Source organism: Aspergillus alliaceus (assembly GCF_009176365.1).
Source record: "Aspergillus alliaceus strain CBS 536.65 unplaced genomic scaffold BDW43scaffold_8, whole genome shotgun sequence".
NCBI classification, from domain to species: Eukaryota; Fungi; Ascomycota; class Eurotiomycetes; order Eurotiales; family Aspergillaceae; genus Aspergillus; species Aspergillus alliaceus.
This window is the reverse complement of record NW_022474691.1, coordinates 223,521-240,133: the sequence shown is the minus strand read 5'-3', so window position 1 is coordinate 240,133 and position 16,613 is coordinate 223,521. Positions and strand designations below refer to the sequence as shown.

The 16,613-nt window shown below is 49.5% G+C and overlaps 6 protein-coding genes across 6 annotated transcripts; 2 read left to right on the top strand and 4 right to left on the bottom strand.

The window, feature by feature from the left end:
• Positions 1 to 1,186: 1,186 nt before the first annotated feature.
• Positions 1,187 to 2,876, bottom strand: BDW43DRAFT_240007 (glycosylphosphatidylinositol-alpha 1,4 mannosyltransferase I). Its single transcript, XM_032039658.1, has 3 exons — positions 1,719 to 2,876; positions 1,549 to 1,656; positions 1,187 to 1,454 (listed from the first exon to the last, which is right to left on the bottom strand). Exons 1-3 carry the CDS (start codon positions 2,706 to 2,708, stop codon positions 1,305 to 1,307), a joined length of 1,248 nt encoding a protein of 415 aa, XP_031903328.1. The 5' UTR covers positions 2,709 to 2,876; the 3' UTR covers positions 1,187 to 1,304.
• Positions 2,877 to 3,197: 321 nt separating this feature from the next.
• Positions 3,198 to 6,252, bottom strand: BDW43DRAFT_239993 (putative C6 transcription factor). Its single transcript, XM_032039657.1, has 3 exons — positions 5,547 to 6,252; positions 4,320 to 5,424; positions 3,198 to 4,271 (listed from the first exon to the last, which is right to left on the bottom strand). The coding sequence occupies exons 1-3, from the start codon at positions 5,768 to 5,770 to the stop codon at positions 3,267 to 3,269; spliced, it is 2,334 nt and encodes a 777-aa protein (XP_031903327.1). The 5' UTR covers positions 5,771 to 6,252; the 3' UTR covers positions 3,198 to 3,266.
• Positions 6,253 to 8,652: 2,400 nt separating this feature from the next.
• BDW43DRAFT_239965 (beta-mannosidase) lies at positions 8,653 to 11,798 on the top strand. The gene is made up of 5 exons (XM_032039656.1): positions 8,653 to 8,974; positions 9,039 to 9,992; positions 10,042 to 10,472; positions 10,521 to 10,756; positions 10,807 to 11,798. Exons 1-5 carry the CDS (start codon positions 8,841 to 8,843, stop codon positions 11,584 to 11,586), a joined length of 2,535 nt encoding a protein of 844 aa, XP_031903326.1. The 5' UTR covers positions 8,653 to 8,840; the 3' UTR covers positions 11,587 to 11,798.
• Positions 11,799 to 12,047: 249 nt separating this feature from the next.
• On the top strand, positions 12,048 to 13,513 carry BDW43DRAFT_239937 (translin family protein). Its single transcript, XM_032039655.1, has 3 exons — positions 12,048 to 12,451; positions 12,547 to 12,564; positions 12,653 to 13,513. The coding sequence occupies exons 1-3, from the start codon at positions 12,228 to 12,230 to the stop codon at positions 13,254 to 13,256; spliced, it is 846 nt and encodes a 281-aa protein (XP_031903325.1). The 5' UTR covers positions 12,048 to 12,227; the 3' UTR covers positions 13,257 to 13,513.
• A 35-nt stretch (positions 13,514 to 13,548) lies between these two features.
• On the bottom strand, positions 13,549 to 14,141 carry BDW43DRAFT_308167 (RPEL repeat-containing protein; the record flags this gene model as incomplete). Its single annotated transcript, XM_032046423.1, has 3 exons — positions 13,549 to 13,727; positions 13,838 to 13,938; positions 14,002 to 14,141. 3 exons carry the CDS (start codon positions 14,139 to 14,141, stop codon positions 13,549 to 13,551), a joined length of 420 nt encoding a protein of 139 aa, XP_031903324.1.
• Positions 14,142 to 14,452: 311 nt separating this feature from the next.
• BDW43DRAFT_267066 (uncharacterized protein) lies at positions 14,453 to 16,310 on the bottom strand. Its single transcript, XM_032040948.1, has one exon. The coding sequence runs from the start codon at positions 16,128 to 16,130 to the stop codon at positions 15,111 to 15,113; it is 1,020 nt and encodes a 339-aa protein (XP_031903323.1). The 5' UTR covers positions 16,131 to 16,310; the 3' UTR covers positions 14,453 to 15,110.
• Positions 16,311 to 16,613: the final 303 nt, after the last annotated feature.

Sequence of the window (16,613 nt, the reverse complement as noted above, 5' to 3'; positions counted from 1 at the left end):
TCACCACGATGCCTAAACGAAAGCCCTCAGCTTCCAAACCACGATCTATAACAAGTAAGGAAGATATACTCATGAGCATAAAGCCCGCATACGTTCACAATTTCGCCAGTAGAGTCAAAAACTAAGAATTTCGCCGCTATCTCTTACCGTCCAGTGTCCGTCGCATCTGGTTCTACCCTACAGTCCCCATTTCACATATCGTACGTTATCAGCATCCCGCCAGGTAAAGTTCCCGGTGAGGTCCGCGAAGACGGTGGAATCGGCAATGCGGACTTTAATGCGGGCCAAAAGGTCTCAAACTACGCTTACGAGATCCTTGATTTATGGAGGTTGACGCAGCCGATTAGCTTAAAGCTCGCTATCCCTAAGAGGCTCTTGAAGGGTCCACCGCAGAAGTAATGCTGGGCTCCGCTTGGTCTTCTGGAGAGCTGTCTGGTGGGTAGACAAGATTATGTTTTTTTAAGTGTTGCGGGTGAGCCTATCAGAGTAAAAAGGAAGGGGCCTGATCCACAAGGAGCGAAGGAATCGCTTAACATATCTGAGAAAAGTAATATCGATTTTTTTTTACGGGGTGGTAGAGGGTCTGTCCTTGAAGAGTCATGCTCATGCTCGTGATGTTATTTATGCTGAGATGCTCCCTCGTGTAGTCATGAAATGAATGTATGGCTTCTCTACCTGATATTGTACCTCGGAAAATGCGTTAAGTGTCTTTTCAAATTTAGCGTCTGCCACTACTTAAGTATTTCTATGCACCTCGTTTGGCATACAAACTCTTCGAGTGTTTACCTGGGAACTCTCTAGAATGAGAGAAACGTGGAATATACTCGGGGCATTCCAGAGGTGTCGTCATGTCATCCGTCCTTGGCAAAAACCAGCATAGCCAGATATAGCGCACAGAATTCATAGGTTATCGCGATCTTAGGTGCAGATGAGGATCCGAATAAGGTTATTAAGGGGGTCAAATATGAAGCGTGTAAATCCCAAAGGGCCATCCATTCGTGGGGGTCAAAAGACTTGCATTATACACCTGCTATCGGCCACGTTGCCTTGGTCTGAAATATTGCTGCATTTTGACTCTGTGTAGAGAATCATGTAGGTGCTTACGGTTCGAATAGCCTCACTAAATGGTATCTGTTCCCGTTAAAGCTTTGAGATAAACATAATGTATCCATCAACATATATCAATGCAGCCTTATAATGAAGACCCAAACCGGAGAAGACCAACAGGGAGAAATGATATACTAGCTAGCCACTAGCACCTATAACAATCGTCTGTCCGTTTGCACAACGAAAAAGGTGAGGGCCTAATTCCCTATCAATCCGACATCACTGACAATGATGCCCAAGATCCAGACATTCACGGCAAAGAATCCTAAACTAGCTAAGAATAATCCCGGAACGAAACTCGATAAACCAAGGAATTCGAGACGGTAGCCTTGCTGGAGCCACATAGCCTGATTCCCTCATTAGTACTGTTGCGATTCTGGTCGTCTTTCGCCATTTTATTCTGCCCGAAAGGACCAGGAAAGAATGAGGGCGTATGCATACCTGACCGGCCACCCATAGAGCCGTAACCGTGATTCCCAACCTCGGATTATTCATTAAAGATGAAGAAGGGAGATAGAACGGGAGGAAGACGAGGTACCAGAGGAAGTACTTCATTAGTTAGTTTGAAACCTTCTACAAAGGCTTGGTACGAATATATGAGAGAAGCATACCTGACTCGTGCAAACTTTGTTGAACGTAACGAATGCGAATGTCTGGGCCAGCATCGCTCCCGGAAGGCTCTTCTTGGCCAAAATAATCGGGATGACAACGACAGAGAGAAGTAATTGCGGAATGAATGCTAAAGACTCAAAGTTCCCCTGGACGTCTCCTGCGGCGGAGAGATATAGGAGGGTGCTATAAGGGGAGAAATTATGGCGATGATCGATGCGACTCAAGTGGTGAAGATAAGTCTGCTGTGCAAAGGGAAAATCGTAAAGGATATACATCGAGATATTGAGACCTGAAAACGTGGCCAGTGCGGTGACGGTGAGAAGCAGACGAGAAGGGGTGACGAAGTTAGAGAGACTGGACATGAGGCTTGCATCTTTTTGCTTCTGTCTATCCTTTGGTGAAGCTGATCTCGATCCATCGTGCTCTTCGTCCAGCCACCAGATGATAGACGGGCCGTAGATAAAGGGGTAAATCTTGAAATGCACGCTAAGTCCGAGAATTACCCCAGCGAGAGTGAGTTTCTTATTCAAGACGGCCCAGAGCAGGGCAATAACCAGCACACCCAGGAGACCCTCGGAGCTTCCTCTAGTACTGATATTGGCAACCATGGGATTCAGTAGCCAGAAGCTGGCATATTTCAGAGCGCGAGAAGTGCTCATGCCGTAGAATGACATGAGGGATTTTGCGATGAGCCATCCAGCGACCACGTCAGAGAGGGCAAAAAGTGCCTTACCGAAGGAGAAGAGCCCTTCCCAGGAGGTTGGTAGAAGCATCCACGCGAGAAGAGGAGTGTAACGATACGTGTCACGAGCGTACGGCGAGGCACCCTGCGAAACGTACCGGGCTGCGTCGGTAAAGACCATGTAGTCGATGTCGGTGTACTTAACGGCTGAATGAGCATCTTGCCAGGCGCCATAGAAGAGGAGAATAACTCGCAACGCAATAGACGCACCAAAGACCAGAGATGGTCTTTCAAATAACGATGCCATGGCCGACTTTTCCCTTTCCCTTATTAACTTAAGCTCATCGATATCCGTTGAGAAACTGCAGGTTTTCGAATTTTAAGGCCAGTACACACACCAATTGATTGCACGTCGAGTTCATGGAATACGGCGGTCTATCTCAATTCAGCGCCATGGAGCATTCCCTTCTTTAGAAGCTGAGCTCATATGGTTCGAACATTGATGGTGGTTGGGACCCGGGAAGCATAACGTGTGGTTTTCGGCGTTGATGTTTTTGGCTGAGTCAGCACACTCACAACCCCATAAGTTACATAAATCGAAGTAATGACCTCTAAACACTCTACAAGAGAAACTGACATTTCCCAGAACTGATAATCATTCATATACACTATGTGCTCTTTTAGATACCCCGGTTATATACACTCATTCATACCGTGCTGCGTGCTAAAATAAAGCGCTGCAATGCATGACCAAACATAGGAAAGTCAAAGAAAAAAGAAAAGCAGAGACAGAAAAGATGAACATCACGAGAAAGCAATAGCACCCTTAGCCAGAAGGGTTTAGTATATTCAGGTTTCGGATTGGTTAGTAATAGGGTAAAGGTGGGTTTGCAAAATAGGCGTTATCACCCATAGAGCCCCCCAAGAATGTCGGCCCGTTGTTGGTATATTTCATAGTTTTGTCAGCTTGGGCGAACAGCGCTTCGTCGTTGAAATTGTTCATGTCCGTTATTCCCGGCCATAAGCTACTATCACTCCAGCTCAGGAAGTCCCATAAATATTGGGCTGTTGAATCATCGATGACAGGGGCTGCAAACGGATCTGAAAAGCCAGCCTCGTTCATGAGGGTAACGCCTCGGCCAAAATCGCTTTGGAATGGAAGCACCCCCAAGGCCGTTCGTGCTAAAGTACCTTCACGTGAAATAGTATACATGCTGTTGACGATGCTAGCCTCGTTATCCATACTGGACCCTCTTTTGCTAGCCTCTAAGATCCGCGATACAGCATCTAACGTCCGCTTTGCGGTCGGGCTCCACTGCTCCAGTCGTGCCAAAACAAGCATAGCCATCTCAACTTGAGATTGACAACTGGTAACAGTAGCTCTGGGGTCGCTGGTTGTATTATCATTAAGGAATAGTCCCAATAGGGGTACCATGACTGCCTGGAATATGAGCCAAACAGCGCTCCAGCCCGACATCTGATGTGACTGAGCGGTGGAGGAAATATCTTGAATGGTGGCCTCCGCGATCTGGCGGCAACGTTCAATCGCCGTCCGTTCTTCCAATCGAAGAGCAATGTACGGAACCCGGCGCATGGCATAACTTAGCAGAGTTGGGCGGTAGATAAGCATGCGCTGATTGTAGTAGCGCCATTTCATAACCGTCCTCGTGATGACGATTGACTTCGAGCATGGTTCGTGGTCTTTGAGTATATAAGGAAGGTTCTCGTACCATTCCAGTAGCTGGTTATCAAAGTGTGACATTTCGTGATACCTTGTCAACGGTGCTGTAGCTAGGATTTCTTGGATCTGCGTCGCAATTTTGCAGAACCGGACGTTTTCCAAAAGCGGTATGATGTCGAGAACATTTCCCTAAAGATGTCAGAGTGTCGATATCATAAGAGTCGCACGTGTACATACCCTTTCACGGTACTGCGGCAGCTTAACGGTAATCGTTGGTCCGAACCGCCCCATGCTTGGTCGTCCCAGAGTCATACAGCCCCAGGTGTCCAAACAAAACAACGACCACCACACCCGCCGTTTAACATCCGCTGAAGAAATGTTCTGCTTACACTGCCCATCCTGGTTTTGTGCAAATTCTTTGTGCAGTCCCAAAGCCGCAGCCATGCGCAACGCAGCTCCCATGAGCGAATACGCCAGATTTGGCTGGCTGACGTAGTGGAGATACTGCCCTCCCAAAAGGCCGAGGGCCTGGATGGTCTCTATATGTGAGGAGCCAAGCGATTCTAAATTCAAGTAGCTCTTACAGCGCTGGGCGTAAATCGTGTGAGTCATGTCATTTGATGGGTACGCTGCAATACTGCCAAGGGCAAGCACCGCGTTTAGCAAGGCGAGCCAACGCTCGTCCTTTCTGCATCCCGAATGATAGATCTCGCGGAAGGACTGCTCATCCAACATAGGCACGAAGGGCTGACAGTAAGTAAAGTAAGCGTCTAACAGCTGCGTCTCCGTCACAGTTTGATGGCGTTGTGGAGGTGTTATCGGTTGGTGAGAGTCTTGAACGGGCCATGTTTGGGTCTCTGGTGGAGAGTATTCCAGGCCGCAATCACGATGGCCCATGCTCGCCGGGGGGCGGGAGAAGTAAGATAGGGCAGCAGGGTCAAGACAGAGAATCACTTTGAGAACAGCATTGATGGACGACACCCCGAGATAAGAGGAAGGCTGTCTCGAAGAGAGCGACAAGGCATTGACGTCGTCAGAAAAGTTATTCGGGAATTCTGTATACCCCGAGTTCTGGCTATCGTTGGATTCTTCCGGCATCGTCTGGAGAGATTCCAGATTGCCATCTTCGTTGGAGACGGGAGACACATGAGCTTCGACCGATGCAGAGGTAGCTGGCGAAGCTGGGTGGGGCGACTGCGAATGCAGCTGGGATCCCTTGCCCGTCAACTCCAAGAGCTTTTCACGAGGCAAGTTGACTAGATTCTCGGGTTCGATATTGGGGAAGAGTTTCTCGAGCACGCCCCGATACTCATCCAGGGCAGTGGACAGTTTTTCCACATGTCTGCATCCTCATGTCCCATGTAAGCCATGTTCAGATCTTGCAAAGTCTCGGCAGGGACGTATTTTGTGGAGACAGGGGCATTTAGAATGATTAAAAATCAAAAATAAGGGAAGGCAACCCACCTCCGAGAGGGCCGGGGATCTGCATAATGACACTGATCGGCTTTCTTATACCACCGGCAAGCTTCACACGGTTTTTCGCCATCACATTTGATCTTGCGGTGCCTGCAGGAAGTACAGGCTCGAAGAGTGGTGACGCGCCGGCCGACGGATTGCTGGCGCTCACCACGACTTCGGGCTGGGGCCGAGCTGTTTGGATTTTCGAAACCTTCAAACGTGTGGAACATCTCCAAGAGCCAGCTTCTGGGCAATCTCAGACAATAGCGAACAAGCAAAAGAAAAAAAAAATCCCACCCACTCAACTAATGCATTTAGATCCGAGTTGGTCGGAGACAACCATTAGGGTTAGCAAAGGTCCAGCAGCTTAGAAGCAACCGAATCCAGGGATTGTTCTGGAAACAGCGGAGCTGGCTAGTTTAATAATATAATAATGCCAGGTAAAAGGCCCGCCACCGCACAGCTTCGCAGCCGACTAGAAGTGAGACCCTGCAGATGATTATGAAAGGGGTGGTGATTAGGGGGGTCGTGGGTTTAATGCCCTTTCCACTCTCGAGAGAAAAGGAGACCCTCAACGAGACAATATCTCAGAAAAAAAAATTTATTCACGAGATAGGGCGAGGGTATTGATTTGAGGATCAAGGGTTATGGGAAAGGTAATGGAGCCAGATGGGGCCAAAGAAGAATTAAGAGCGTTTGAAAGTCGAACAAAAACGGATGATGCGCGAGAGTGACTAGAAAAGCAGAAGTGGAGGCCCGATGGAACCGTCTAACCCTATCGCCAGCCATGCTGAACAGAGTTAACCCTCATTGCTAGATCGTCCTGAGATTGTCCGCGGTTTCCCCGCATTTCTCTTGATTAATGCATGCTGTCGAAGAATTACATTCTTCTGCCATTCGCTGCATCGGGGCATCCTAGCCTGCCCTCTGATCTCCGACTCAATCTAAATCATCGGTTAGCCGCTGACCTTGTTGGCCAAATGACACCGTGTCTGCTGTCCCTGTGACACCAGATTGGGTACAGCATGTCCGAGACCCAAGAAAACTACTGATTCAAGGAGCGGGAAGAGGGGGATAGGACCAAGTGGTGATCTCTACGGACTTTCGGATGGGCAGGGAACCTACTCCACCCACTTCGGTGCACCCGGCTCCTGTTGTACGAATGCCGTCGGCTTCCAGTTCGATCTTAATGATTTAGAGATACTAGGAGCTATTTCTACAGGGCGTTGAAACGGGTAGCATGCATGTGCATGGAGATAGAAGGAATTCGGGGAATTACGGCCTGCCAGTGGATCAGGAACCCTTCCCTTCCCACGAGGGACAACGGCATAACCCTTGCTACTGCAGAAGGAACAGTAAAAGTATCAACCCGCTTCGACAGGTAGCCACGGCCAATCTGAGCCGAAACGGACCACAGGTGAAGAGCGCTCTCGCCCACTTTTCTGCACGCGGAGGACTGCAGAATCACATTTGACCTTAGCGAGAGAACAGCGGCTTGTCCCTGCATTTCTATTCGCAAGGCAGCAAGGCTAAAAAGCCGGTTTCTGCGTCTTCGGTTGTATCCAGACTTTCTACGCGTGTGGAGTCATCGACAGGGGTCCAACTTTAAATTAATTGCTTACTGCCTCGTCTCGGATTTAATTGACCGACACATTGACATGGTGCTTGCGTTGCCACCTAGGCGACGGTTCCGCAACACGCTATGGTCAATTAGGGATCGACGGGATCCTTTAGTCCTCAGACTAAACCACAACCCCTCGATGATCACTTATAAAGGACACAAGCGAACTCCCTGCGAGGCCCTTTCTCTGTGGTATGTGTGGCCCCGCGCGTACTAGTCGACAATGTTGACCCAAAGTTTATTGAAAATTGCCGGTCATTTATGAAAGGAAAGCAGGGCAGACGAACTAGCGTCAGCAAATACCCTGCGTGGCCATATTCCACCAGTGGGGTTAAAAACCCTGATAATTTCGCCGAAATTTTCAAAGCCGTTCACGGGTTTTGTGATCAACAGGAGGCACCCTCTTGAAAGTCTTAGGACGAGGTGCAGGTCGACTAGATAGGAAATGTTGACCATCAAGCCATTCAGTAGGGCCCGAACCACTAGCCATTGTAACTATCGCCGTTCACCCGAAAGGGCAGATACACCCCCAATCATCGATGCTGACGAAGCCCTCCATTCGAGCAGAGGTAAGCGTTGATCCAACGGCCAACGACAAAGAGTGGCGCCAAGCAATGCGCCATTTTCCCCCCTCGTGCACTGACAGGCAAAAAGAACATATCCCCTTCATTTAAATTTAGTGCATTAGGGAAGGCGAAACTGCTTTCAAATCGATGGTACGATGAGGGGCTGATCCGGACACCGAAGCCGAAGGGTCAGACCAAGGAAGTAGTCTAGCACCAGGCGACGCGTCAAATGTCTCAAGGAGAGAGGCAAGTGGCTCAGCAGTATTCCTCTCGCACTGCAGTTTGGGGGGGAGGAGGGCGGTATAATATTTGGTGCGGCTATGGAAAACCCCCAGTGGCCGAACCACCTTTTCTCAATTAAGGTTTATACATGGCAGCTTTGATTCGAGTAAAGACAAGGACAGAAGAAAACTCAATCCCCCATGAAATATCTGTTTTCCGGCAGAATCGCGAACGATGTATGGTCAAAGGAAAGAGAAACACCTCACTGATGGCAATCCTCGACCATTTGTATCAACAGTCCATGACTTAACAACGTCTTTGCTAATTGACCGGGTAAAGGATGTAGAGAGCTAGACGGAAGTTTGTCCGTGTCCATTACGGAAAGAGGTGGGAGAAACGTCGGAGATTTAACAGTTTTGGGGAAAACGTTGTCGGTAAGGGTACCGCATAGAGACAGGAGGTCCGAACAAGCCGTCTCGTATCCATGTTTCACTGCGACGAAGAATCTTCTCATTCATTCAGGGACGAAGCCAAACAGCCTGAACTCGCTTGCGACCCATGGGTAAAGTAAAAGGACCAAAAGGAGCGACACTCAGTGGCCGAAGTTGATTTCAATGGCGCTAACGCAATCGGGCAAGGACAGACCTCCGTGCCAGGACGTCCGAAAAAGGAAATGTCAACACGTGGGGTACGGAGGGACACTCCGCATACCTCGCATAGAAACACTCTCGACATGCAACCATCCTTTACACCATGGGGAGTTGGGATCTAAAATCCGGGGAATTTCCGCTTTATGGGGTTGAATGAACACAAGTCTCCTCTCCTCTCTGTCCCTGAATGTGCCTGAGGTTCTGAGCATCAATCGGCACTTCAACCCCATCAGATAGCGTCATGGCGACATTCTCTTACTATCCTCTATCTACAGGATGGAACTTCAAAGATAGCGACGACCAGTCGCCTGAAGCTTGGATGCCGGTACCTGTTGTTCCTTCTGTTGCCCATCAGGATCTGCAAGCCAATCAGAAGTATGCATTGCTTCACATCTTTCAGTATACAATCCAATCGCTAATAGATATCCCATACTCTCAGGCTGAAGAACCCATACGTCGGGTTCAATGAGCTTGATGCAAGATGGGTCAACGAAAAGTCGTGGACCTACCGAACCGTGTTCCAGAAGCCTGTCATCCCCGCTGGGGCATCCGTTGTCTTGGCATTTGACGGGTTAGACACCTTCGCTACAGTCAAGCTTGATGACAGCGTCATCCTGGAGAGTGATAACATGTTCCTTGCTCATCGTATAGATGTGACCAAGGCTCTGGAAGCAGACGGGGATCATGTGCTCGAAATCAAATTCGATTGTGCTATGCGCAGGGCGCGGGAGCTTCGAGCGAACGACACCAGTCACAACTGGGCTTCTTTTAATGGAGACCCAGCAAGGATGGCCGTGAGGAAAGCCCAATATCATTGGGGCTGGGACTGGGGTCCCCTCTTGTCGACGGCGGGTATCTGGCGGGAGGTGCGACTCGAGGTGTTTTCGGCCAGGGTCTCTGACCTTTGGACAGAGGTAGAGCTAGCGCCGGACCATCAAACAGCCCAAATTTCGGCTTTAGCTGAAGTGGATGCTGCGGACTCGGGTGACACATATAAGGCTACCTTCGTACTCAGCCTCCATGGCAATGAGGTCGCTCGTAAGGTTGCTACGCCGAAGGATAGGGTTGCCAGGGTGACATTCGATGTGAAGCAACCGTCTCTTTGGTGGCCCCACGGCTATGGTGACCCTACCCTTTATGAGATCTATGTGTCCTTGGAGACAGACAAGCATGAGCTTCACAGTGTATCCAAGAAGATTGGTATTCGAACTGCGGAACTTATTCAACAACCCGACAAACACGGCAAGTCTTTTTTCTTCCGAATCAATGGAGTCGATGTCTTCTGTGGTGGCTCGTGCTGGATTCCTGCCGACAACCTCCTCCCCAGCATCACTGCCGAACGGTATCGCAAATGGATTGAGTTGATGGTCGCCGGCCGTCAAGTGATGATCCGGTATGTTTAGTCAGCCCTCTATAAACAACAGTTTGTTAACAGGTGCTAGGGTGTGGGGCGGTGGCTGTTATGAGGATGATAGTTTCTACCAAGCTTGTGACGAACTTGGTGTCCTGGTGTGGCAAGACTTCATGTTTGGCTGTGGGAACTACCCAACGTGGCCTAAGCTACTAGAGTCCATCGAAAAGGAAGCAATCTATAACGTGCGTCGACTGCGCCATCACCCGTCAATCGTGGTGTATGTGGGGAACAATGAAGACTACCAGGTGCAAGAGAGTGCCGGCCTTGTTTACGACTATGAGGACAAGAACCCGGAGAACTGGCTCAAGACCGATTTCCCGGCGCGCTACATATACGAGAAGCTACTACCCTCCGTGGTGGAGAAACTGTCCCCCAAGACATTCTATCATCCCGGAAGCCCTTGGGGTGATGGAAAGGTGACATCCGATCCTACAGTTGGCGATATGCATCAGTGGAATGGTAAGTCGAGCTGTACTTTAGATTGAGCCTATGCTAATAAATGGGTAGTATGGCATGGGACTCAGGAAAAGTATCAAATTTTTGATACTCTCGGAGGACGTTTCAACAGCGAATTCGGGATGGAAGCATTCCCCCATATGTCCACGATTGATTATTTTGTCGAAAATGAGGCAGACAAGTATCCTCAGTCACATGTCCTCGACTTCCATAACAAGGCCGACGGTCACGAGAGAAGGATTGCCACATACCTTGTCGAGAACCTAAGAACAGCCACAGATCTGGAGGTGCGTGATCTGACTCGATTCTAGAGGCCTATTTAGCTAACTTGGTGTAGACATACGTTTATCTCACCCAGGTCGTCCAGGCTGAAACAATGATGTTCGGATACCGTGGATGGCGCCGTCAGTGGGGTGATGAGAGACATTGCGGTGGCGCCCTACTTTGGCAACTCAATGATTGCTGGCCTACTATCTCCTGGGCCATTGTGGACTACTTCCTGAGGCCCAAGCCCGCATTTTACGCCGTGGCGCGTGTGCTGAAGCCCATTGCCATAGGTGTGCAGAGAGAACACCATGATTGGAGTGTGACTCATGCACAACCCCCAAAGACAAGCAAGTATGAGCTCTGGATTGCCAGCAGTCTACAAAAGGGGAGCATTGGCACAATAGAGCTTAGATTCCTTTCCGTCAACACTGGACTTGACGTCCGCGAGCCTATTGTGCGTGAAAATGTCAAGATTGTGTCGAACGGGACCACAAACATTCTGGAAGGTATTATTGATCACAAGGCACAGCCTGAGCCTCATGTACTCGCAGCTCGGCTGTGGGTGGCCGGTGAGGTGGCTGCTCGCGATGTGGATTGGCCCCAACCGTTCAAATACCTTGACTTGTCTGATCGGGGACTAGAAGTGAATATGGTTTCAGAATCTAGTAACGAGCAGAAGTTGCTGATTACTGCGAAGAAGCCTGTCAAGTGCCTCGTCTTTGAAGAACGGGATGGCGTCAGACTGAGTGACAGTGCCATCGACATCGTACCAGGGGATGGGCAGACGATTACCGTGACCGGTTTGAATCCGGGCGATGCGCCTTTGAAGTACAAGTATCTTGGTCAGTGATTTTAAGGGATGTTTCTGCTATATTATTGCGTCCCTATGAAGTCATTATATGATGATATTACAGGGTGCATACATATTGGACGGTGCATACACTTAGATGTTTATGGTTGGATAAAACCTCGCTGTATATACCTCACCCTCCAAGTAGATTTGGCTCGGTGGCCCCACTTATGAACTTCACTCAACAGCCTAAAGGTGTTAATGAATCCAAAACATCTATTTGAAAGGAAAGTATCAAGGAGAAGCAGCAGAATGGACGAAGTCCAGCAACCATCTCTCCACGTTTCGTCTTCGTACCTGAGCCCAAATCCGTACACCTTTAGTCATCTCCATTCTCGTCTGGGAAGAGAAATGGACTTTGCAAATTTATGTCCAAGAGTAGCAGAAGGACATGGGATAAGGGATAGTGGAAACTAATAAAAAGTCTAATAGAAGAATCTAAATGAAAATAACATCCCCACTTAAACACACGCAAAACAGACCTCATATCTTATCAGATCATCACCCCAATCCGTCCTAGCCCCAAACCCAGTGATGACGCTCATTCCATACTGACTTGATTCAATTCCCGCAAATAATTCCCCTCCTCCGCTCCGTCCATCACCTCCCCTCCCACTCCAGTCGCAACCAATCCCGAATAAATGGCCGGAACAAAACGCACATGGGACGGCAAACAACTCTCACTCGAAACCAACAAACCCAACGACCAACTCCAAAACCAAAACCAAAACCAAACAATGTCCGACCCATCAACCCAAATACTCTCCATCTTCTCAACCTTCCGCAACGAACTAGACGAACACCACGACCGCCGCGAAAGACTCATCAAAATCTCCCGAGACATCACAGCCCTAAGCAAGAAGATGTACGTCTCCCCCTCCCCTTCCCCAACCCGCCATGCAATCCACGACCACCAAAAGGAACCCCAAAACAAAGCTAACAAAAAATGAAAAACACCAGCATCTTCTCCCTTCAACGGTATACAACTACCCAACTCGACCCCAGCCCGACCTCACCCTCCCCAAAAGCAAACATACCTAACTAAATCCGACTCAATATAATATAGGATCCGAAAAATCGCCACCCCAATCCCCCCGCACATCGTAAAAGAAACCCAGTCCCGCTTCACGCAAATCGAGTCCCTTTTCACCTCCGCCGTGCCCGACATAACCGGCCCGAATAAATGGCGCTACCAACGCCAACTCAGCGGCGCGATACAGGAGTTTATCGAAGCACTTTCTTTCCACCACTACCTCGAGCATCAGACGCTTATTTCCTTGTCTGAGGTGGCTGGGAAACTGCCCACGGAGATACTGGTTACGGAGGAGGATTATGTGATGGGGTTATTTGATTTGACGGGGGAGATGATGCGGTTTGCGGTTACAGCGTTGTCAGCGGGGTCGGGTGCTGCGGAAGGGGGAGAGAAGAAGGGGGTTTTGAGTAGGGAACAGGCGGGGATTGTGGTGGATTTGCAGGAGATGAGGGCGCTGTTTGAAGGAATTAGTGTTCCGAGGAGGCATTTTATGATGAAGGATTTAGGGAAGAAGATGGAGGTTATGCAGGGGAGTGTGGAGAAGGTGGAGAGGGCTGCTTACGGGGTTTTGGTGCGTGGGAGTGAGAGGCCGAGTGGGTGGATGCCGGATCTGTCGGGGGAGGTGGAGGGGTATTAATTAGTAGGTTGTTTTATTTGATCAGATAGCAAGGGAGAGGAGAGGTACTCTATATATGTATATATAAAATAGTTGAGTTTGTCCTGAACTAAGCTAGCTAGCTAGCTACATTTGACATATACGCCCCATTTCGGAAGATGAGATTTATGTTACCTGAAGCTTGTACTGTACCGTCCATTACATACTGTCGACCTTGGAGAAAAGATATCGTCAAGCATAACCCGTAAAATCCATCCATGTGCTCCGTCAAAACAAGTCCCGTAAATTAAGTGCACCCATGTGAGAGAAGCAGTCAGACAGCCGGATTTCTCGGATCCTCATCCTCTGTAAGGATCCCCTGGGAAATGAGTTCCTCCGGCTGCGGCCGGCCCTGAATCTTTTGGTCGAGATGATCAGCCAGCATATGTTTCTCCAGTTCGCGGGCGTGGGCCTGGAGAGCCGGAGCTGCGTTGATATGTGGGAGGATATTGCCTTTATTTCATTATTGACCTACGTTAGTATAGAAGCTAATATCTAGTTCGTAGTGGTCTTTTCCCGATAATGGGGATGGACAGAATGGGTAGGTGAGTTGAAATACGCACGCTCAACCAGTTCCTCGCGATCCGGTCTGTGCTCCAGATGTTTCTTGAGACTGTCACTGGTGCGCTGACGGGCGAGTTCCTGCGTTGCTGCTTGGATGGATCTGGGTGTCGTTAGTGGCTTTGAATGCGAAACAGAGTACAGTACGGAGTTGACAGAAACGTACGGAGCGGCGTTCGTGTCCAGCAGGATATGTCTTTCTTTGAGATCTTGAGGATCAGGGCGATTTAGGAGATGTTTCTCGAGAGAATTGCGTCGCTCGATGGCTGATGCAGCGAGGGAGGTTTCATCTACGTTGGTGATCATTGTGTTGCGTTGGTTGCTAGGGCTGTATGCGATGGTTAGTATCAAAGGACTATAGTTTGGGTAAGTTTTTGAGTTCGAGGGAGGGCTAGTGGGTATGTATAGCTTCCAGGGATGCAGGGAGGACTTACGTATTGGATTAATTTATTCCTGGGATATGTAGTAGAGAGATGGAGGGGAAACAGGAGTGGAGGAGGGGCAGTCAAGTGACATGCGTTGGATCCACGGGACTTGGAAGCTGGAGGCATGACCTCACGGCTTGCATTAGAGTTTCTTTTATAGTCCAAGGCACGGGAATGCATCATAATAATTAATAATAATAATAGGATCACTGTGTGGTCAATTAAATAAACATAGGACTCATGCCTCATCAACACTGTCCTTTTCTCTTTTTTTTTTTTTTTTAATAAACAATACCAGAAGCACTACAGAGCATGCGTCTTGACCATCCTTCATACTTCCACAAAGCCACAGAGCAATATCAACAGGTTCAACAAAATAAGCAAGATAACTGTCATAGGCATGGGCGGTAACTGCCGAGTAATATGTTGAATAGCTAGCTCGTTTGCGCATGTCGGATCGCACAGAGGTGATCCATGAGCACCCGACAGGTGGAAGGACATAAAACAAAAAGCTCGTTCCTCCATCCTAACGGAAAGCAAGTGCATGGGCAAGAGAACCGGTCGGACCCAGAACATAACCTAGAGCCTGATCATCGGTCTCATATGAGTATGGTCGTATGGATCGAATCAGTATGCCGTATCCGACTCGTACTCATTCTTCATGTCCGTGCCATCCACATAGGAGCCATTCGCCTCATCCATCAAGTCACAGTCTAAACTGACATCGACCAGTAGGCAGCCCGGGAACGGAGGATGATTCCTGCTTCTAATAACAACCACAGTGGTCTCTGTTGGAATTTGCAAATCAATGCTCCGTCGACATCACAATCAACGGGGCTCTGTTTTCCGCTCAAGGAACCCAGAGTTTCCCACGGCCGCGGCTGCTACCACGAGTCGGTCCACGAGGAGCTCCACGACGACCGCTGCTGTAGTTCCGAGATGCACCGGCCATGCCACGTGCAGCCCCAGACTGAGTACTGAGATCGATCGTCGGCTGCTTGGTGGTAGTGGCGGTAGTGGCGGGCAAAGATCGACTGAACGAGTTGGGGTCAATGGGCTGAGTAGGGATTTCCATCGCGCTATCCACGGGTGGCGCCACAGTCTTGGACGTTGTGGGTTTCCGGCTGTTTCCGCCACGCGACCCTCCTCGCGAAGTTCCTTTCCCGCGGCCACGAGGGACAAAGACCAGTTCATCCTCATCGCTTTCATCCTCATAGGAAAGCAGGGGCTTCGGTTCGGGCGCCTGGGTTTGGGTTTTCTCCACGTATTTGCAGCGGTTTTTGTATTCCCGTTCTTCGTACTGAATGGAGGTTCGTAGTTGGTGGATGTTTTTCACGCCAATACCAAATTTCTGGGCCCAAATCTGCGTAGGACGGTCGTTTGTGATGAGGATACAGCTTTTCGCCGTATTGGACGCATCTGGGCCGTGGTGCAAACGCCACAGCAATGCGCTGAGTAGCGGTCGGAGCACCAAGGGAACCGTGGGGATGGTGGAGCCGGAAGCAGATCGTTTATGCCCGTTCGGTTGCTTTGCTTTGGTATTTTTCGTTCCATTTCCATTCTCGACCACATGAGAGTTGGCACATTCGGGGCTCGTGCGGGAACTCCTCGAAGAAGATGGCGATGCAGGGGCACTGTGAGTCCCTGCAGAGTTAACCGATGCGACATCCGAGTCCTTAAAGTTCAGCTTGTTGAGAAGCATTTGCGACAGATCGTCGGGAGCTCCGTTTTTCTTGCTACCCTTTCCTTTAGATCCCCTCTTTCCCAGTGGCATCTCCTCTACACCAGTTCCCTTCATCGCTTCCGGCTCTTCCTCAAATTCCGGTAGAAAGAACTTCTCCGCATCCTCCCAGCTCTCGTATTGCTCCATCGGGCCCTGAAGAGCCACGCGATCGGCAGGGGTATTGTCCTTTCCAGAAGTAACACGGTCGAGGAAGCGAACAGCCTCGCGGGCGTTGATGGCGACTTGAGACCCGACTCGTTTCAATGCGTGGAGGCGTTCAAGGGCTGAGGGAAGGGGGACATGGTGAGCAAAACGTGGAATGATCCAAAGACTCAAAAAGAAAATCATAAGGAGTATGAGAGATAATGATAAAGGTTACTTACTGTATAGAGGAACAACAAGGGTGATCGCCCCGTTGGTCGTCCATTTTTTGATTTCGCTGATGTTGGTCGTCAGCGCCGTCTCATCCACGGCACAGTGGAAGACCTTGCGTCCAGCCGACATCGCTTGAGCGGTCGACAAGAAGCAGATCGCGTAGTTGAATCGTAGTGAAAATTACGGCGGCGCAGTTGCCCTACACCGAATGGCTGAATTTAACGAGTGCGACTGAGCCGCCGCGGCGTTAGCGGA